The sequence below is a fragment of the Diadema antillarum genome, unplaced genomic scaffold (assembly GCF_040938485.1).
Source record: "Diadema antillarum isolate AM-2024a unplaced genomic scaffold, OU_Dant_1.0 seq00001060_RagTag, whole genome shotgun sequence".
Taxonomy (NCBI): Eukaryota; Metazoa; Echinodermata; class Echinoidea; order Diadematoida; family Diadematidae; genus Diadema; species Diadema antillarum.
Window position 1 is genome coordinate 764,008 of NW_027271887.1, and position 22,534 is coordinate 786,541.

The 22,534-nt window shown below is 40.8% G+C and overlaps 1 protein-coding gene across 1 annotated transcript in view; it reads right to left on the reverse strand.

Annotated features, from left to right (window-relative positions):
* The window catches only part of LOC139743244 (dynein axonemal heavy chain 1-like), a 76,902-nt gene extending 54,748 nt beyond the window's left edge, over positions 1 to 22,154 (reverse strand). The window contains exons 1-23 of the mRNA XM_071653740.1: positions 22,062 to 22,154; positions 20,299 to 20,467; positions 19,263 to 19,430; positions 18,288 to 18,669; positions 17,584 to 17,745; positions 16,987 to 17,113; positions 16,423 to 16,539; positions 14,955 to 15,112; positions 13,724 to 13,938; positions 13,189 to 13,356; positions 12,689 to 12,822; positions 11,517 to 11,667; positions 10,878 to 11,071; positions 10,074 to 10,299; positions 9,048 to 9,250; positions 8,157 to 8,298; positions 7,359 to 7,514; positions 6,787 to 6,985; positions 5,919 to 6,172; positions 4,957 to 5,169; positions 2,745 to 2,909; positions 1,345 to 1,572; positions 77 to 256 (exon numbers count right to left, since the gene is read on the reverse strand). Coding sequence (XP_071509841.1) covers positions 77 to 256; positions 1,345 to 1,572; positions 2,745 to 2,909; positions 4,957 to 5,169; positions 5,919 to 6,172; positions 6,787 to 6,985; positions 7,359 to 7,514; positions 8,157 to 8,298; positions 9,048 to 9,250; positions 10,074 to 10,299; positions 10,878 to 11,071; positions 11,517 to 11,667; positions 12,689 to 12,822; positions 13,189 to 13,356; positions 13,724 to 13,938; positions 14,955 to 15,112; positions 16,423 to 16,539; positions 16,987 to 17,113; positions 17,584 to 17,745; positions 18,288 to 18,669; positions 19,263 to 19,430; positions 20,299 to 20,466 — 4,110 coding nt within the window. The 5' untranslated portion in view covers position 20,467; positions 22,062 to 22,154. The remainder of the gene's footprint in view (positions 1 to 76; positions 257 to 1,344; positions 1,573 to 2,744; positions 2,910 to 4,956; positions 5,170 to 5,918; positions 6,173 to 6,786; positions 6,986 to 7,358; positions 7,515 to 8,156; positions 8,299 to 9,047; positions 9,251 to 10,073; positions 10,300 to 10,877; positions 11,072 to 11,516; positions 11,668 to 12,688; positions 12,823 to 13,188; positions 13,357 to 13,723; positions 13,939 to 14,954; positions 15,113 to 16,422; positions 16,540 to 16,986; positions 17,114 to 17,583; positions 17,746 to 18,287; positions 18,670 to 19,262; positions 19,431 to 20,298; positions 20,468 to 22,061) is intronic.
* Positions 22,155 to 22,534: the final 380 nt, after the last annotated feature.

Genomic DNA, 22,534 nt, shown 5'->3' on the forward strand with positions numbered 1-22,534 from the left:
TATCTTGGCTAGAACACCTGAGAGACATTGTTCAGCTGCCACTGCCTCATACACAAGAAGAAGAAGAAAACCTCACCTTGGGGTAATCAGTCAGGGAGTCACCCAGGATCTTGCGAAGACTTTCCCTCATCACCCTCTCCACCTCCAGGAGCCAGTCCTCCACGTTACCCTTGGGGTAGAGGGTCTGGGCGAAGGGCACCATCTCACCGTCGCTGGAGAACATCTGGGTGATCTCTAGATCATCCTCGAATTTGAGCTGCAAAAATTGAGATGATTTGACATGATTCTTATCTTTTGGTTTCTGTATAATCATTATCAAAATGAATTTGAATCAAAATACAAACAATCATGTGATTGTGGGTAATACAATTCTCTTTTGTACAATTATCATATGAGAAAAGCTGAGGTTACACAGTAATGTACAGTACAGTAATTGCAAGCTACAATAAAGAAAATGTTCTCAGTCAAAAGAAGTTTGTGAGAAGTGAAAAAAGGCTTGGCTTGAAGAAGTCCAGAGGAGTGGATGAAAGCTTGACCAAAATTGTGAAAGGTTGGTTATAAGAAGGGCTACAGCTTGAGTTAAGACTCAATGTCCTTACTGCCTTTAGGAATGGCCACAAGACACAGGTGAAATCTCTCCTACAACTCTTACAGCAGAATGCAGTGCACAGCTGTCTTAAGCCATAGGTTGCCTTCATTTATTTTGTTTCATCTTCTCCCTGTGGCATTGGTAAAGTTGTCACCATTGATAGTATTAGTTGTCTTCCTTAGATGTGAACATGTTGCTTTCGGCTAAAATTTGCTGAAAACACTCATGTTTGAACGCACCTTCCCTTCGATAAGAATTTCGATCAAGCAAAGTGACAAGGAAAGAGTAAGAGAAACAGATGAGATTCCTGTTCAAAACTTGCTAAGAAATGAGGTAGAGGGGATCTAAAAGGGTAATCTGTCACTCAGATACAAGTTTTCTGTGAAACTGCTTATCGGTTCATTTCCACATATCTATACAAACATGCTAACTCTGAAAACACATGAACAAAGATGGCTCCTGCCATATTAAAGGCACTGAGTGAATGGTTCTGGGGCAATTACCCCAGACCCTTCCCTCGACCCTAAACCTAATCTCAATCCTGAACCTGAACCTTAGCCTAACCCTAACCAAAACTCTAACCACAAACCTAATCCTAACCCTAATCTTTACTCTAACCAAATCACCAACCAGTATTCAGCCAGGAGGTAACTGCCGTCGGGGGGTAATTGCCCTGATATGATTATTGACTCCTTCATGGAATTTGGTTCTGAGCCATACAGGGGTTCAACAGCCAGAGGGGGGAAGCTACTCACCCTGGCAATGTTCTCGAAACACTTCCTCAGATGCGGCTGCACCGCCGTCGGGTCCTTGGTCTGCGACAGGATCTCGAGGAGCTCATCGTCGGACAGGAAGTAGAACCTCGGGAAGGAGGCCCGCTTGGTCTCCAGGTACTCGCTGAGACCCTTCTGGACCTGGTCCAAGAGCTTGTTGCACTCCTTGAGGTTGTCCAGGAGTCGGGCGTCAGGGCACAGCGAGATCACCTGGTATAATTAAGAATCATTCATCCATTATACACATATTACAGTGCACTGTGCATACCTATGGCTAATCAGTAATCCTTATTCAATTCATGCACTAGTTATCTTTCACTAATATCTAGTCATCTAGTGTACCAGTAAATACTTTATTTATCTGGTTCTCACTTGCGCCTCTGTTGCATTTCAGACAAATCACATTCAGCTCAATCAGTATATCACCCCATAGATTTAAAAGATTTAAGGGTGCATAGTCCCAGTAGTGTAGAGGGCGCTGTTGATGATACTGCCGATTACCGTTAGCATTGATACGAAGATCGCCGAAGTTGAGCTGTCATCAAGAGTAAAGCGCGTAGATGTTGCTAAGTAACATTGCCTTCGTTGTCTTCTCTGCGCATCACGCAGTCTGTAGTAATGCTAGGGTGCGTGCATATGTGCTTCTTATTATGACATCACAAAAGAAGTTTGCTAAAGCTGTCATCCCCCTCAGCCGAATCATGAGCCGAACTGTGATCCGACCACTGACTACAGTGGATCGGATTTCTTCGGACTCGGGGAAGCGGGCCACAGCGTAAGCGTCAAAGAGGAGTCGATAGCATAGGTCTCTATAGGAAACTTGCGCCATGCGCCCGCGTACGCATTTGACTAAAACACCGGGACCATGCACCTTTAAATGATCTTGATTCCATGGAATTGTCAAAATGATAGGTATACAAGAAACCATACAATGACCAAGTTGCACACATAAAGCATTCTAGAGTGCTAACAACACTCAGTCTTAACAAAGAGAAACAAAAACAGATGGGAATGTAATGAGGGCATTCAGACTCTTATCTAAACACTGGTCTTAAAGTATATCATGTTGGAAAAAAGCCACTTTCCTGAACATCGCACAGCAAAATGTCGTTTAATTTTTTATCCTCAGATCAAGTCTGTTTGAATACTCTTAAAGACTCTGGACTACACAACAAGCATCTCAGAAATCATACTCCAATTATAGCAGCAGCAGGGTGAAGATGTCTGACTCTCAGCGTTTTATTTTTCTTGACTTCTGCAAAGTCCAAAGAGACAGACATACAGTATAATTTTGCAATCGTAGATCTGTCCTTTTATGTATTCATAGAATAGAAGAAAAATGCCTTCCAGACCAAGTCTGGAAGCACTCGGAGAAGACTCACCTGTGGGTTGTCCTTGGCATTCTTCATGATGCGGCGCCACATCCGGTCCATGGTCTGGTAGCGCTTGCCCTCCACCGGGAGCTGCCGGTTGATGTCGTCCGAGCTGAAGATGGGCTCGAGGTAGAGCCACGACCTCTGGCAGACCAACCACTCGTCCAACACGTCCTGCAGGGGGACACAACAGTTGTATTAATCATACCGTGTACATTATCAATATGAGGCAGTTTCGAACAAGCACACTCCATGAGCGTGTGCTGAGCTGTACTATTACAACTACCACTTTAAAAAATAAAAGAAGCTATAATCACAAATAAGAAATGTATAATAAAACTTAGAATGTAATCCTGAAAATAATAAGAAGAAATCAGATTGTTAGAACTACTTCTACTCCTTGTACTACTGCAACTACACTACTACTACTGCTACTACAACTACACTACTACTACTACACTACTACTACTACTACTACTGCTACTGCTACTACTACTACTACTACTACTACTACTACTACTACTACAGGGGAAACTCGGTATAACGAACACTGCTATAACGAGATATCGGTTATAACGAGGAAATTTTCTTGGTCCCAAATTTCCTTCCACACAAGTCTATGTAAAATGCTACTCTTATAGCGAGATCGGCTATAACGAAATAACTGCTATAACGAGATAAATTTTGTGACTTCCAAACAAAGAAAAACATAGTAAATCAAACCTGCTATAGCGAGGTTAAGCAAAATGCTTTCGGTAAAGCTTTACTTCGCCTGTGCTAGAGCTATCATCTTCCGAGATTGTAAAGCTTGATGCGCCAAAAACTGTACACACATAATCATTTTCTTCAGTGCACTCCAGCTAGCACTGCATGTTGTACGTGTGAAGTGTATGTGTGCACGCACACTGGTACATGCAGAAAATGTGGTGGGACGGCCATATGTGTACATGACATCATCATGACGTTTAGCAGGTGTGAGGCAATCGGATGCTGTGATTGGCCTTCTACTTAGGGAATTCCCCGTCTTCACACACACGCAGTCATAATGTACATACAGAATGTGTCACATACACACACAGCATTGTGCAGACCATATTCAAGCTTTCCACACAACAAACACCCATACGATAACCACATACCAATCCACAGACGATCTTGATACAATCGCAAGCTATACAAATTTACAAATTCAAACATCTACAATTAATAAGAAACACATTCTTGATATTGGATTTCCTTGGCGAAAAACATCTTCTTGCCCATAAAGGTGAGTAATTCCCTTGCACACAATATCAAGTTATCAGTATTGATTGACATATGATGGGTAGTCCCACATGTGCAAATTAATGTCTTTATTTTATGCCTTCTTTTATGCCTACTGATATAACGAGATATCGGCTATAACGAGGAAAATGACTCGGTCCCGACCATCTCGTTATATCGAGTTTCCACTGTACTACTACATATTACTACTTGCTACTATTTCAATTACAAATATTGATACTAAGACTACTACTTCTATCGCTACAAGTACACACTTCTATTAAAACTACTATAACTCCTGCTGCTGCTGCTGCTGCTGCTGTTATTACCTCCGCCAAGGGGAAGGTTATGTTTTCGTTACCGTTGGTTTGTTTGTTAGTTGGTTCGTTCATTTGTCCGTGTGCAAAATAACTCAAAAAGTAGTGAACGGATTGTGATGAAACTTGCAGGAAAGGTTGAGAATGACACAAGTAACAAACGATTAACTTTTGGTAGTGATCCGAGAATTTTTGGGGAATTTATGAAGGATTTTTGATATTTTGGCAGGTAGGGTCAATGAACTAGGGAGTTCAGGCTGCGCGTATTTGAGGTTTGCATGCGCACACTAAAGCGCGTGCTCTAGTTTCTGCCAGGGCGAGGCGCGCTGTGCAGCTGAGGGTTTATGATGTAACAAAGGCTTCTATATTGGGAAATCAGGCAGCTTTCAGCACACAATGCAGTACGTATGGGTGGCAATCACTGATCTCAAACAAGATCAGTGCGAGTGGAAATGGGTTGCATGCTTGGCGGAGGTCTGCGCTCTCAGAGTGCTTTTCTAGTTTCTACTACTACCACTACTTCATTTCAACAATAGTAACATATAAACCTACTTCATGCTGCATCGTGTGTAAACAAGGATGAGCTTATCTCATTTCTGTTGAAGGAGATGTGTTAAAAGAGTTGACAAAGACTACCTCACCTGGGTCATGCGCAGTTTGCCCTCCCACGTGCTGATGCGCTCCTCGAAGGGCTTCTTGAACGGCGAGAAGGACATGCTCTGGGTCATGACGATGTGATCGTCCAGGAGCTGGGTGCACTCGTCGGAACCCTTCATGATGTAGGTGCCCGTCTCCTTGTAAGGCATGATGTCAAAGACCACCGGCTTCCATTCACTCTCCATCTTATCCAGGGCCTGGGGCGTGCCAGTAGTGGGGTTTATAGGAAATGTCATTGGTGATGTGGCGAAACAAGTTTGTGTTAAAATCGATGTTTGCATTTATTTCAATACCCTACTGGCATATAACAGCAATGATTAATAATATTCATTCATCAAAACTTGGTTCGGATAACACACATATGCATGGATGATCGAAAGAAATTGTCTTTAAGAATTTTTTTTTATGTTCACTGTTTCACTTGAGGAAATTCAAGTGACATTCCAGCAAAACCTACCAGTATGTTTGCATAACATTCTGATTGCATACCCTTAAACAGGTTTCCTGTCTTAGCAGCTCAATGTCCCCGAGACATTAATGACTGATTGTTACTTGATTCATTGGTGCTAAGTTCGTCAGATGTGTCCTTTCTTGACTAGGATGACTACCAATCCATCTACGCCATTCTAAAATATGATTCATTGGAAACTACTCATTTGTTTTATCACTTCTCTCGAAAAAGATTTGAGAAAAATAAAATTTCATGTGAGTACTACATATATGCTCTGTGCATGCCCCACCGTGCATTACCAGAAGTGGACAAGTAAACACCTTAAATGTGACCCCTCTTGACCTTCACATGTTTCACATGTGTGCGTAAGATCACCTCATTATTTGCACGAAGCGTACAGTCATCTTACACACCCGACTGCTAGCGACGAAATGGTTCCATTCATATGCAATAGAGAGAATTCAAATGGGGGGGGGGGGGGGGTAGACTTCTCACCTGTTCAATGGAGTACTCCTTGCCTGCAATCTCAGCCACCTTGGCGATCTTCTCAATGTGCTGCTGCAGGTTCATCTCAAGACACTTGCTGAAGGTGAGGGAGGCCTTGGGCACGATGGTGAAACCCAGCTCTTTGGACAGGATGTCCCAGTGGCGGCTGCGCATGCCGGGGTTCCGCAGACCCTGGATGAGGGGGATGTATGGCTTGAAGTCCTCCACCCAGCCCTTGATCTTCTGGGCCACCAGCTGTACACCTGTTGTGTGAGTGTGTGTGTGTGTGACAGAGAGATGAGAACATTAGAAGAGACAGTTGGAAACAAAATGGACATGAAATTGAATGAGAAAGAACAGTATTGATATGAAGGAGAATAAATGATAGAAGCTCATGACAGATATGAAGAAATAAACTAATAAGACACAAAGAGCAAGACAAAAGGCGAGCTTAAAACAGAAAGGCAAAGCAAATGTATTGAAACAATATATTTTCTAAAATGAATGCCCTCGCTAGATAAGAGTCATTCTTAGCGAGCTTATGTTTGCTGTAATTGTGAAGTAAGATTCTTGGTACTCATTTATTGAAACTGACATTTTTCTCTGCTTCAAGTGAAAGATGTGCTCTAATAATGGAGTGCATTCTTTCCATTATCACTTCTCCTATCAAGAGAATTTTGCATTTGAAAGACACTGAAAAGAACAAGCTCTTCAGAGAAATTATAATATAACTACACATTCTTCTCACACTACTGCCCATTTGACTCTCAGGTAATGTCAGGTAAATCTAAAGCTGTCTCAACTGCTCTTTGCATGCACCTGTTCATGTTCTTCCTTTCCTTCTTTCTTATTGATCTTTCAAGTATGCAGCCTTTACCTGGGATGTCCTTGAAAGTCTTGACACATTTGTGAATGATCTTGTAAGAGTCGTTGACCTGCTTGTCGCACTGCTCCGAGTCGATGGCAGTGAGGGGGTCGTTCATCCAGCTCTCATGCCATTTTATCCAATCAGAGCATGTTATCCAGAGGTTCTTGAATGGCTCAAAGTCACGGACCAGCTTGCTCAGCTTGTCATACTGGGAGGTGCAGACAGAGAAAAGAAAAGGTAAAATCATGTAGTGTAAACAGAAAGAGGCAAACAAAAATGTACAAGAAAACATTCTATTGTTGCAATTTACAATCCTTCTGAAAGAAGTTTCTTGAAAATGCACACTGACATCCATTCAATCCTTCTATGCTTGAAAAAAACAACAACATCACTATTAGTACTTGGTAACAATGAAACCAGTTTACATAATGCGTAGGCTTTATTAACTCTTAACAATAATTTTCCATTCTCTTACAGTCAGATATGTCACTCATATCAGTTCATAAATGTAGATAGGCTACCACCGGCATTCATAGATACGAAGAGGATGCCACAAGATCATGTGTATTGTGAAAACTCACGTTGGTGACTTGCATCTCAAACAGACGCTCCCTGTTGTTGTACATGGCGGCCAGTTGCTGGCATTCCTTCAGCTGCTTGTTGACACGACGCACCTCATTGGCCACCTCATGGGCCTTGCCGATGTCGGTGTGGGCAGCGAAACCAGCGACCACCATCTTTAATTTCAACAGGAGGGGGAAAAACAGTTAGACTTGACCACTGAAGAAGAGATGAATTCAATACTGGGATGTAACTCCTCATAGTTCTTGATTTAGTGGATATCATTTGGAATCAACTTTGTAAGTGGAGCAACTCCATATGTAGCCTAAATCTACTTAGAGTAAAGATATGGTGCAAAAAAAAAAGACATTTCTGCCCAAACATGAATGAAATATGAACACTATAATACACAATATCACAATATGATGTGACAAGATTGATTAAAATGCTTACATGACAATAATTTATACAAAACTCGATCTCACCACATAAAAGGAAAAGAAAATGCTTGTGTACCAGGATAAATACAAGTCAACAGCAAATTTGTAATCAATCCATGTCTATATGCAGTTTTCATACAAAATGTGAACATTTCATAAATAAACCCCTATTTGCTTAACTTAACACATAGAAAATAAAGGAAAGAATATACATTTTCCTTATTAAAAGTGTACATTGGCTTTGTAGTCTATTGAGATTGCTTCAAGAACCGGAGCAACAGCACACATGTCTATTCCATTGATTACTTTTGCAACAGCACAGCCTCTCACATCCAGGGACACATACACAGAGCCTGACAGACTTAAATCAAATCTCACCTGCAGTGAATCCAGCCTGTCCTGGAAGGAGTTCTGGTCTGCGACCTGGATCTTCTGGAACCGTTCCTGGTCCTCATCCAGCTGTTCGTACGTGGCATTCATCTGGGCCTCGATCTTGTGGGGCCAGCCTATGGCGCTCCATCTGGCAGGTACAGATATGAGTGAAAGTTTCAGATGAATCAATTCTTAGAGAATAATCACAGAAGTCACTGGTACAGCACCAATTCATCCTAAAACAGAAATTCTCACTAATGAGTACCAAGCCTGAATATGAATCCCAAAGTGAGGGGAAGATGCTAACACTGTGCTTTACTTTGATCAAAGCAATTTAGAATTGTTATTGTAATGCAACCACAGCAGCTAAAAAACAACAACCAAACAACAACATAGATGATATTGAAAAGGAGAATGTAATTAAATGCAAATTTGTTGTTGTTTTTTCAACATTTTTATATGAATTCATACCAAGTAAACTGAAGATCTATGCAATGTAGATTGATGCTAAGTGAAGATGTTGAGGAGACACATTTCTCCTTTTTTTTTTTTTTTGTCTAGTTATGTAAATCTTAGATTCAAGTCCTTAGCAGAGAAGAGAAAGAGCAGGGTCCCATTTCATAAAATGTTGGTATGATGGCAACCCTTGCTGGAACAGCAGTTGTCATGGTAATGACAAGAATCCAGCTTCCTGATTGGCTGTTGCTATGGGAAGTTGCCATGCCAGCAAGAGTTGCTTTCCTAACATCTTTTATGAAATAGGGCCCAGATGAGACCAGTATAGATACACTGAAAGATAGCTCATGATTGTCTGATGCAAATCACAACATATAATTCCATATATATTAAAGACGTCAAAGGATGTAGGCAAAGAGGGCACTGCTGATGTCTGCTTACTTGAGGTTGAAGTCGTCAGTGGACAGACTGTAGTAGAACTCTTCGATGAGCTCGTAGTCGGTCATGGCCTTGTCGATGAGCTCCTGGTGCTCTTTGAGCTTCTCTGGGATGGACTTCATCCATTCCTTCTGCTCGGACAGGTCCTCAATGCAGTTTGGCTTCTCATACAGCTTGCGTGAGATGTACTTGAACTCCTCGCATGCCTATCATTAAACAGAGATGGAAAGTACATGAGAACTCCGCTGAAGTCAGACTCCGGTACAATGAGTGCATTTTCATCACAAATAATTGCTGTATTGCTGTAACTTTTGTGTGTTATTTTGCAAGCAATTTCTGCCTTCTATGGGCAACATATTGGCAGCTTTTTAATTCTTACAGAGCATTATTTTTTTTTCTCACCATGAAAACCCACTTACACCTACAGTATGTAACCTGGAGCATGGGACTGAGTTTTTGTAATAGATAGCAGCACTGGGGGGACAAACTTTGAGCACAAATCCACTTGGATAAAAATGGGCTAGATCTCCATCTGTGTACACAATTGGACAGAACAACTAATATCATATATACCCGGTATTACATTTCTCAATGTGTCTGCAAAGTGCGATGCATATCTGTGATGGTAAATCTTTGGACACTCTGTTGTTGGAATATGAAGAAGCCATATTTCTCCTGCTACACCATGAGTGAGACTCAGTGCCATTGATGGCTCACTTGGCTGAACATATCCAGGGTCAAGGGAAGCATATCAGGGCAATTACCCCCCAAGGACAATTACCCCGGCTACATACTGGTTAGTGACAAGGTTAGAGTAAAGTTTAGGGTTAGGGTTAGGTTTAGGGTGAGAGTCTGGGTAAGGATTCTTTCATTAGGTTCAGGATTAGGATTAGGATTAGGGTTAGGGTCAGGGGAAGGGTCTGGGGTAATTTCCCTGGAACCCAAAAGAAGTATCCTTTAATTACTACTTCATGAAGCAGGTAGTAGAGGTGGATAACAATTTAAAGTACATGGCTCTTGGAAACTCACGTCCTCGGCCTGCTTGCGAAGTTTCTTGGCCAGCAGCTCCAAGAGGGCGTTGGCCATGGCCTTGCGCTTCTTGGACAGACCCTGCCGCACGTTCTCCGTGCTGATGAAGAACGGTCCGATCATGATGTTGGAGGGGATGGTGTTCTCCAGGAACTCCTTGCGCTGCAGGTGCATCTCGATCTCCTTCTTGACCTCTGCCGCCGTGTGCTCAGTGGCATCGTACTCCCTGTATGGGGGAAAGAGGGAGAGCCGGTCAGACATGGGGAGGGGGAGAGGGAGGGGTGTGATTTGACAGCAACTTTGTCACAAAAACCTCTCACATTGAGAGAAATGCTCTGCACACACAAAAGATTTTGCGGTCATTGGGAACAATTCAGAACTTGCCTTCAACTGCAAACCATTTCAGTTGCATTAATGAGGACATCTAAAAATCCATATTATGTGACAAGTCTTTTAAATGTTGCACACAGAAAGAAAGACAGACAGAAGGGAGGGAGAAGATTCTACTAGTCAGATACCTAGGGGGCATGTGAACATTTCTTCTTTTTTTTTAAACGACAATATCACACATAAGTAGAAGGTGGTGCTTTCACACCAAATATTGTGCATATGACTTCTCTGGATATGTTATGAACATTCTTTCTCCATAACAATGGAATTCTGCCATTGCATGGGTTATTCCAAATACTGCTGTCCTGGTGAGAATGACAAAACTGAAATACATACTTGTATCCTTTCCTCCAGCATGCTTACAACAACAGGTCAGGAATGATGACGGAATGTCATGACACAACTATCACTCACTTCATGTAGTCATTGAGTTCAAGGTTGTTGACCTCCAGGAACTGTTCGTAGGCCCTGGCATAGGCCCGCAGCGGGATGAGGGACTTGCGGATGGCCGTCTGGATGGTTTCTCGCAGCTCTTCCACACGGGGCTCGTGTTCCCCGACCGACTCCAGCAGAGGCGTGTCAGCCCAGGAGATGTCCTCAAGGACGTACTGCATGAAATGATATCATAGGGGTCATAGGTCAGAGGTCATGTCAAACACTCTATGCGCTCTGTTTGTTAAATAGTACTTGCTCTGTGCACCAACTGGCACAAGAGAAGCCGACTTCTCATCATTGGGATTGTTTTTGTGTGACTCTTTTGATAGAATGAATAGTTTGACAGTTTAACTCTTTGCAAATTTTAATCATAGCAACAACAAAAGTCCTGATATTTTTATTTAATTCTATTTTCAAAGTCTTTCAGCTTTTCAAAAGTGCATTGTACAAATACGTACCTTAAAATCCCATTACGCACTATAACTATGCAATGTATCATTGTTGACTGCCCCAATGCATTTGAGTCGCCTTATTTTTCATTAGCCAAACTGACTGTGTTATGAGTTTTCTTCATGATGGCTCTGTTTGGAAGGGGCATGCACATCTTAAAACATATACCTTCTCAAGCTGAGGTACGTTCTGGGTAGAGCTGATGCCCTTGTCGAAGAGGCCAATGAGTGCGGGCTCAAAGTTGGTCAGGTTGGTGCTGAAGTGGCTGCCCTCTTTGTCCAGAATCAGGTCAACCAGGAAGAGGCTGTTCCTCTTAGGTCTAAATCGAAGAAACGATGTCATGTGAACATCAGCATTTTTGCAATTTAATTCACCAGGTCCCAGGACCCACAGTGCAGTATATCTTGACCCTGATTTTGATTATAATGCATTGGTAATGTTTCATAATGGAAGAAAAACAGTTTTTCGTTCATTTACACACTATTTTGATCATATAAAATTGCTTATTGATTCTTGGAAAACCATTTGAAGCCTATCAATCTACAGTTACAACTCGTTCTTATTTTGAAAACACACCCACAGAAGATAAATACAGTTTAATGTTCCATGCTCAAAGTAGAAAATATCTGTTGTTGTTTTTCTTCTGAGTTTGTGCAGATTTTATGCTTTTCACCCGCTTCATCTCATCTTTGTCCAATACTCAATATGCAGTGAAACTCAGAGGTGCCAATCAATGACAGGATGACAATTTCTGTTGCTAATTTCTCCCAGGGACTGGATGGATTAATGTGACTGAATATATGAAAGGGACACTTGTTATGTAGCAGACAGACTGAAAGACATGCAGACCTACTGATCGAAAATACAGGCCTGGGTGAAACAGAAAACAAGATTGCCCAACTGCTGACATTAACATTTGGCTTTGACAACTAATTCCTTTTCATAAGTTTAGCACATTCCCTCTTCAGCCAACAGACTTTTAACTACATCTGTACTTAATTAAAACACATTGAAACATGCAGAAATGCTATGTACAAATTGAACTACATGTTGGTTCATATACAAAATCAAAATATGTGCTCATAGATGCGCTGCTTAAAGTCTCAAATACTTTAAAATGATGAAGTGATGAGCACTTTTGGATGAAATTGTGTTGGAGGAGAATGACCAGGGCATGAAGAAATGGAGTAGAACACTAAGCAGGACATTTACCATTAAGAAGAGTTTATATCAGCATGGTAAAGTGACAGCTCTAATAAAGAGCTGTTGTAAATGGGCAAAGTAAAAAATGAGGCAAAACATTTTCATGCAATCTTATTTCACACAGTAGATTCACTCACTTGAACTTGCTGTTGATGAGATCTTCGCCCCATGTCATCTCCTCATCGGGCAGCTCCATGACGGAGAATGAAGCATCAATGATCATCTGAGTGAAGTTGACCAGCGAGTCTTGGACCAGATACCGCAGTGAGTCCTGACGCAGAAAGAGAGAAAAGGAGACGAAAATTTAGTCTAACCTTACATCATTACTTTGGGGAAAAAATGTAGTAAAAAGTGATCAGATACTACGAAACAAATTAAGAACAGGCTACAATGTCATGACGTTGTGAAGCTGCATTGTCAAAATGTGAAAACTTTGAATGGTGAGGAAATAATATTTCCTGAAGTCCTTCAACATTACCTATTGATTTTTGTTTATTAATATTAGAACTTTACCTATCAAATTCTACGTCAAAGTACTGAAACTTCTCTCGCACAGAGAAGGAAGGACCCTTTGTTGCATGTGTATGGCAGGGGGGATACAAACATCTAGAATGAAACGACATGGAAGATCACTCACCTGCATACAGAACTTGACCATCTCCATGAACTTCTTGAGCTTGGATCTCTGGTAAACCTCCCAGTTGGCCTCATGGAGATTGAACCAGCCCTTGCCGACGTCACGGAGACTGGTCCTGATGGCCGCACGAAGTGTCGTGATCCAGGTGTCCTTGAGGAACAACTGGACCTACAGGGAAAGGGCGTTGAATAGTCCACAAGGATAGGGTTGGATAATTCCTCTGCATTAGATTCAGAATGCATGCTGCATAGACCCACATAGGGCACTCAGAAGAGTGAAACTCTTCTACTGGAGCACTCCAAGTATTCTCTGTAAAGTCTTCAGCAGATTCGCCTCTCAAATTTATGCTGGCTATGTAAAACTTCAAATCAATCTTGCTTTTAGAAGTGCAAAGGGGGAGGGCATTTCTCTTTCCAAGATATCCATGTTACATTAGTCATAAAATGGGAAAATGTCAATATCCAAATTATATACATCATAAGAAAAAGTATAAAAGGAACAAATTCAAATACCGAATCAACGTCACCAAACTGACCTGGGAGCTCGCTTGACTCTGGGTCTGTTCAAATTCCTCCAGCCTCATGTACTTGGTCATCGGGACGTGGAAAAGGGACATGGCCGACACCTTGTTGCACTCGGCTCTCACTTTGTTGATGGCAAAAATGGCCTCCTCGCGAGTCAGCAGGGAGTTGAAGGCAAAGTTGTCGTACTGCTCATCAAACGGGTATTCTGGGACATCTGGGCACATCCCTGGAAGACATAATTGTTAAAATATTCTTGAATGATGTACTTATAAACTACATGCTTACCATACCTTAAAAGGGAAAAAAAAAGTTAAGGGTATATCTGTGCATGTAGCGAATGCAAATTAGTGTTTTCTTCTTCTTCTCTCGCACGGGACAATGATGTAACAGATTTATACCTTTAAGCTGACATTTCCTAGTCATCTGGGGAGAACACGGGAGCAGGATCAGCATCATTTGGCCATTTTCTTGTGTAGATGTGTGAACGGGGCAAACTAATCCAATGGGTTTGCTCCCTGCTCTTTGTGAGGGAGTAAAGTGACATCTTTTGCAGGTTTGAGTTATAAACATCTCACACACAGGACCTCTAGTGTATATCCCATCTGAGGGACAGAGTGTTCAGTCTCTCACTTGTGGGGACAGTATGTATTCACACAACACTGCCCAAGAAAACTCACTACAGCTTAAAGGTATTAGCCCACATTTGCAAACCCACAAAAATCAAAACTGCATAAAACAGGTCCAATATGACTTCAAGTACAAGTTATAACAGTAACATACCTCACCTGTTGCTCTTTGTCTATACAATTCGATAAAAGAGAGAAAATCATCGTTTTAAAATCAATTTTCAAACCGGGTCAACCCGACCCAATATCGAATTACGAGCGCGGGCTAGCTACGTACATGTAACTTACACATGTATCGCATGCATGTAGTACGTACGTGGACCGGAGCTAGCGAGCGTTATACACATGCATACGGTGCACTTTCATTTATTTTTATGAAAGTAATGGACTAATTGGAACGAAATTTTGCACTGGTGTTACTGCAATCATACCCAAGCTCCATGCTAACTATGAGACCAATTGCTGCAGGTTTACAAATGTGGGCTAATACCTTTAAACCAAAGCCATTGGATTGCAAGGCAGACATACTACTAACTGAGCCTTCCCACCATCACTGCTGTCTGTAACTCACATGATGTACTGCTTTTGCCCATGAATGGAACAGAATAATTCCTACCTGTGTCGGGTACGCGTTCCATCTTGATTTCTGGCAGGGTGACAAAAGCATACGTGTCGGGGTCGTTGGACACAATCCGGTCAAAGGTTATGCGGTTCATGGTTCTGCAGAACTCTATGTTAATCTCCTTCTCCAGGGTGTGTATGTAGTCATCAAGGCTGTTAAGATTTTTTTTTTTTTAAATCATAATAATAATAAAGAAATAGAATATAGAATTTCCATAAAGAAGGTAAACTTGCCACTCATTTTCAAAAACAGGTTTGAAATTTATATTGAATCTGTATAATTAACTTACAGGGTATTTTTATCACATCTGATATGTAATGTTTTATGTATTCATTTTGTTATGCTGCATTGATTCCCCTTTATTTTATATTTCTGTGATTCACCTGATTTTTACTCTTTCCTTTTAATGCTATTTATTTTCGACCAATAGATACTGAATTATCAAAAAAGAAGGCTGTGTAAACTGAAGAAATATCATTCATCAGCACTTTGCTTTCATAGTAGGCTTGAGTTTAGACAGTAATATTTGCCAGTTATATGAACAGAATCTCTGAGCCCAATACATAAGTCAACTTCTGCAGTATCTGTTCCTGTATCAGAGATTCTACCTTGAAACAGTGGCAATGGAAATGATCAGATATTTCCAGCGGTCAATAATTATTATGCTATATTCAGATTTCTCACCAGTAAAATATGTAGAATAAAGTTATCAGAATTGCTTTTTGAGGTACTGAATCCTAATGAGAAAAAACAAATACACACAAATTTCCTTTCAATGATGTCAACAATTGTATTCCATCTAAATTCATCTCAGATCACTGAAATGTAAAACATGCAGCCTAAGCCCGGGCATATGTCCTGTTTTCTATGTTATCCATTGTACCCTTTCTCTTCAGCAGCCATTGGGTAACGAGAATCCTGCTATCTCATTGGTCGAGAGCTATGTGTTAATTTTGTACTGGCCGCACGCTGAGTCACAGTGGTAAACATGTTATCACGCACTTGTAGCAAGAGTACATGCACTTGTAACAATGGTTCGCGCACTGAGCAAGCGTTCGCACACTCAGTACAAGATGCCTTTTAGCTAAAACAATCATGCATCAGTTTTTACTGGGTGCGTGGTTCTGAAGACAAACCATGCGTCCAGTAAAAACTGATGCATGGTTTTCGGGCTCTCGTCCAAGGCAAGCCAAAAGGAAATGCATCCAGTAAATTTGTCATCGGGTAACACGATAGGAAAATGGGTTTTTGGCAAGAAAATTACCCATTCTATAAAACAGATGACACACATGTCTTTTCGTGTGTCAGTCGGAATATAGCATGCATGCGGTAACTATGGAATTTAGCCTAAACCCACTCGGCTTCGCCTCGTGGGTTAAGCATTCCATAGTTACCTTATGCACATAATTCTGTCTGACGCACTCAGACCTGTGCGTCACTTGTATAGTGATGAGACACTCACTTTCTATCCTTAGCCAGTGAGGGTGCCCCCTTGGCCCACTCTATCATCCTTTTCAGGCTCTCGGGGTCAAGTTCGCCGACTCCCTCCATGGGCATAAAGTCTATGTACAGATTGTACCTGAATGAAAGATAACAACAACAAAAAATTAAGGAGAGTAATCACACATAAGTCATGTTGGGCTATGAGTTGCCCTAAATGCCACTTCTGTACGAAAAAAAAAAAGATACACACACACACACACACACACATAAAATTAATGTCATTATCATTTCAAATATAACATTCTTTGGAGATTTTACTCAATGTCAGGTTTGCCTGGCTACCTCTGTATGACACAAGGTGTCAACATATTATGATTTAAACACAAATACAAATGCAACTACAGTTACAACAGTCTGTGATGTACAGGTGTCTCTTGAGCAGCAAGATCTAAAAGTTTGGTAGTCCTTCTCCTCCTATATTCACCTAGGAGCAAATAAATACTACACAAGTTTTGTCTTTAAATTGACAAGGAGCAAAAATAGTCAGGAGCTGAGGGGTTGGCAAGTTTCTACCAAAAAGTACCTGAGAAGAGCTTCTGTGTGTTGGCGAAGATGAAATGCCTTGCCCACAGCCATGGCAAAGTTTGTGGGGTCCTCAGCAGCAAACATGAGCCTGATGCGGGGCACCCAGTACTGGCCTGCACGGAGAACTGAAAGTGAAGACACAAGAAGTTGTCAGGATAACTGACCTCTCACACTGTCCAATGACTAACCAAAGCAACTGTCATAAGTACCATATTATGTGCATATGACCTTACATGAATACGAATATACACCTATTTTTTATGCAGCTTTCAAAGACAGATGTATATTAGAATCAATATGTGACTGTTCAAAAGTGCAACGAGATTTCTTTTATCAAATGGGAAAATTGAAACACCGATGATGACACACAGACAAATGTGAAGAGCAAAGAATTTTCAATGTATGCCTTGTTGCTTAAATTTATTCCACAAGTCCTCTGAACAGATGATATTAAATCACTCATTGCTTTCTGTGCCATGCCTGCAAATCTGTACACTTCATTATGACAATGACAGATACAGGATTATAGCACTGCATTTCAATTGCAGTATATTTCCTTATAAAAAGTGGATGAAATAACATGATTGGAGTCTACCTTCACCGTTGTTGCCGCCATTGACGACCACATTTCCCTGCTCATCCAGAATCCTGCCATTGAGGTCTGTCTTCTGTACCAGAAAGTGCTCGGTTTTGGGGTCATAGGCCAGCATACCAACATCAAACCATTCGTATTCTACGCTTGGGTCCTTGGGATCCACTGCAAAAAATGGGATGAACAACATGAAAAAAAGATACAAAATTTGAAAAGACGAAAATTGAAGAAGCAGCTGATAATAAACAGTAATCTATTTCTTTTTTGTTAGGCACGTATTTACATCTAAAGGTAATAAGTATTGATCAGATATGATACTCCAACTTCAGATACATGTAGAATCACATCTACATACATGGATATAGTAGCACAAAGTCATACATCAGGAAATAACATCAGTGTAGGAACTATTCACATCAGGTAAGGTGCTCGGGTAATGATATGTTTTCTCCACAGATGAAAACTCTATTCTGCTTCTTAAAACAGTCTTGAAATGATGATCTTTTTTAATATGCCAAAAAGATTATTTTGTGCGTGTGTTTTAAAGAAATTACTCATTGCAAGATTTGCGAAAAAACAAACAAGCAAGCAAACAAACAAAACAAAAACATGTACAAAGAATTCACTCAATGCAAGGTTTTCAGTTTGTCTTCATTATTCGAACAGTCCACTGTGATAAGGATCAATGAAGGGTTCCTAAAACTCACATTCCTCGGGGGAGTCCCATGCCGGCAGCAGGGCCCGGCCTGGTATGGGGTTTCTGCAGCCATTGTCCACCCCGAGCTGCAGCCACTCCTCTGGGGTGCGGCAGTCAAACTCCATGTCCGTGAAGACCTCCAGGGGCAGGAAAGGGGGAAAGGGGGCGGGGTCGGAGCCTCCCGCCCCGTTCAACCTGACCGCCAGGTTGCCCAGGATCTGCCTGGGCATGAGGTTGGTAGTCTCCGCCCCAACCTGCTCCAGAAGCTGCTCGAGGTCCTGACTCTGGTAGTCTCGCTTGCGCCTCTCGATCTCAATCTTGCGGGGGCACCTGCCTGGGGGTACGAAGTATGGTAGCTGGACTTTGGGTTTGAAGGACTTCTCTGGAAAGTCCTGAAAGGCAAAGATGCAAAAAAAATAGATAAATAAATAAAAGGAATTGGAATGAATGGTTTAGACAAAGATAGAGAGACACAGGGAGGAGGGAGAGAACATGCACACTGATACAATGAGTTTAGCAGTGCAGAAAACTTCACAAACCATATTTAAGCTAGTTTGATACACAGGACTACTGCAAATACAGGTATGTTTGTGGCATCCAAGCATAAGGAGATACGCAAGTTAAACTTTCACTGCAGATTATCTCTGTCAAAATGACCTATGCTTGCATCATCAGTTCATTTTTCAGAAAATACAATGGAAGCTTTACCAGGCTCGCAAAAATGCAGTCTACCACTCAGCATATAAAATGTAAATGGCTTGTGTGTGTCTGAACAGATTTCCTAAAGACAACATTTGCAACATTCCCTCATTAGAATTTGACTACGATAAATCCTCCAGAAACACTGTAAACAAAATAAAGTGTGAAAGTTCAGATGTAAGCAATGGGCACATTTCAAAAACTGTGCAAGTTTGGCAGATGAAAACTTCACATGCAACTCTATGGAAATGAGATGAAAATGGACATGAATCATAAAAGCAATTACCGATTTGGCCAAGATCTCACTGGTTGGTCCATACACCTGCTTTCCAAGCTCATTCTTGAGTTCGTCTGGACCCTCTGGTCCCTTGAAGGTTGTGGTCTTTGGTGTGTGTTCGTCTTTTGCAACATTCCACAGAACATCCTGCTCCACTGGTGCCCCACTCAGGACATTCTGTCGAAATGAAACCAAGAAACTTTAAAAATACAATACACATTTCATCATCTGATCTCAACCTTCACAGATTACAAGGTCTTAATCCATTCTGGAGTTTATGAAGTCTTTCCTTTTCTGTTTTTTCAATGGACATGAAAGTCTTATTTAATAGGTTACTGATATTTTGCATTGCTTGAAACAAATGCAGTATTCTTTGAAGCAATTCATGTTTAGTCTACTAGAATAAAGATGGTGGCTTGATAGAGAGTGCTCAAATCTGCCCACTGGTAGTCAGTAGTACAGTATGCTTTGAGTCGATCACAGCGACAGAAAACAAGAAAATCACTCAAGACAGTGAAAACACAAGAGAAAAAGTAGTTTCCTAAGATTGTCGCAATTAAACAGACAAGTAAAATGCCATTCTGTGAAAAATTGTACTTTATATTTTGATGCTGTTGTTGGTCAAGTGGAAGCTACTTTATGATAACTGTAAAAACTCTGAGCCTCTAAGAGCATGTCCACTTTCATTGATCATGCAGCAACAAAGGAACACATGATTATGTTACACTCTTTCATTATGAACATGCAGCGCACTAAGCGAATGAGCCACACAGCTCTCTTTCAATGGATCCATGTGGTAGTGTCTTTTCACAAGTATGAAACCCATGGCACAATTAAACTTGACCACATTTTATGCACAACTTACCGGAACAAGAAAAGTAGATAAACAAAAATAAAAATGACATCTGCCCATTTTCATTAAGCATACATCAGTGCATCTATACATCTACTCAGTGTGAGATTTTTCTTCATGTTTTGTGCAAATCTGACGAGCACCTTGACACCTCCTATCCTGTGATTTGAAGGTGAAATACTCATGACTTACACCGACTTTTTTGGGTCCATCTCCACTGATGACATCAGAGTAGAATCCCCTCTGCTTTATTTCAGGGTACCTTGGTTTGTTGTCCTTCTGAATGGGAGGGAGCTGTGTTCTGTTGGCAGAGAAGGGTCTACCTCCATCTCGGCTTCTCAGTGAATTCCTGGAACTCATGCTGGAGAGTCCATGCAAAGAAAGCAAAAGATGGCTTTTGTCAATTTTTTTTTTCATTTAATGCATAGATGTCTAGATATTCTATACAGTATCACATTGCTTTTGAATTATTTATTGAATATTGGCAGAAATGACAATTTTACAAGAATATGGTACCAATACTATATACTATATAATATATTATATTGCATTTGGATGGATATACAGCTGTAGATATGGGCCTACATCTCGTACATGTATGTACAGTTTTGGCGCATGTTGCAGCATTTCAAAGCTGGTTATATATATATATATATATATATATATATATATATATATATATATATATATATATATTTATTGTGAGTATAGTAGGTGTCCAACACATCAACACTGTACATTGAAACTGACACCCGCTATTTACTGTAAAGGTGGAAATTTTCGCGGTGTTGAAATTTTCGCGCATTTTGCGCAACCCGAAATTAGCGTGAAAATAAAAGCATGCGTATAATTTTGCTTGCCATATGTTCCTGTGCGTGATGTCTTGATTCCGCGGAATTAAGAACACGCTTCTAACCCGGCAAAGTGTGAAAAATTCATCGCGCCAAAATATCCACTTTTACAGCATAGCTTTGCGCGTAAAGAACGAACTTTCATGTGTGAGACTGCGTGCAGTAGTTTTACATACTTCATTGGGGATTTGATGATGTCGAAATAATATTGAAATACCAAAGGAAAAGAGCAACAGCAAAACAATGATACCATAGATTATAAAATAAACTGCACATTGAAAAAGCATTATTATTGAATGCATTTCACATGTAACGTTAGAGGTGTCTATTGCCAATTGATAATGACAGATGCTAGGAGTAGGATAGGGGTGTCGGTTACAAAATTATGGCGCAACTGAATGCTTCAAAATACAACACTAACAGCCCATGCATGCTTTTGTTCCAAGCAGTTATATTGGACTTTGGTTGGAGAGCGTAGGCCCACCGCAAATTGCACTTTTAGTCAGACTTTCTAACGTTAACGTTTATACTATGAAATTTAATGAATTTAATGATGGTGCTGTCCCAACGCTACAGAGTTTTAAACCTTCTGAACCTTCTGAAAGTTATAGCCAGCAGGGCAGCACACTGCATATCGCTGACTTTGGTGTTGAATACACGTGCGTGGTTATGCTGTAAGTGCCCCCTTGAAGCTCTCCGACGATGACACCTTAACTATATCATTTTCTAATTTATTCCATGCCATGGGTACAAAAAAAAGTAGTCAACAAACTCTAGAGGGAGAGTCAACAAACTCTAGAAAACTAGTAGACAAACGTGTCTTTGCTAAGAATAAAGGAGGATAATCGACTAGACACTGTATTCCTCTGTAATTTAGATCATAATTCTACAGCAGGGATAGGTATAACGGTAACGCTAGGTAGTAAACCACAGGGGTAGGCTAGTTAGGTCACAAAGATCTGAGAGCGAGACTGTACACAACATAATATGAAGGCGATGGGACTACTCAGACGACGCCACTACACACTAACAAGTTATCGAATCAGCAAAACACGCACGAGCATCGTTACATCAAATCATTTGATAGAATTCACAATTATTTACCTGAAATACTAGAGTAAAGTAATATTTCAATGAATACACAATCCAGCCGTCATTGTAGAATGTAAATATACTGGCTCAGGGAAACAAATTTATCGCGTTTTTCCCTCTTTTGTCACGCAGCAGTCAATTATTGTTGTAGCGTTGCTATGCTGGCGTAACGTATATTTGATAGTCTTACTTCAAAGCGCAATCAACGAAAAAAAAAGTAGTATCTTATGACTCGCGATGAGATTTAACTCGATACGCAGTCATCACAAAATTTTTAATCCTATCGCATTCTACAATTCTATAAGTAAAATTGCTGGCCATTTCATAAAGCTGATAAAGGCAATCTATAAAACATTTGCCTTGTCATGGATCAAAAGAAAATAGCTAACAACAAAAACAACACAGCAGCGTACGCTTACTCGCTGCAAAGTACGCTCGGGACAACTGTCGGCGCCATTTTAGGAAGCAAACAGCTGGATTATCGC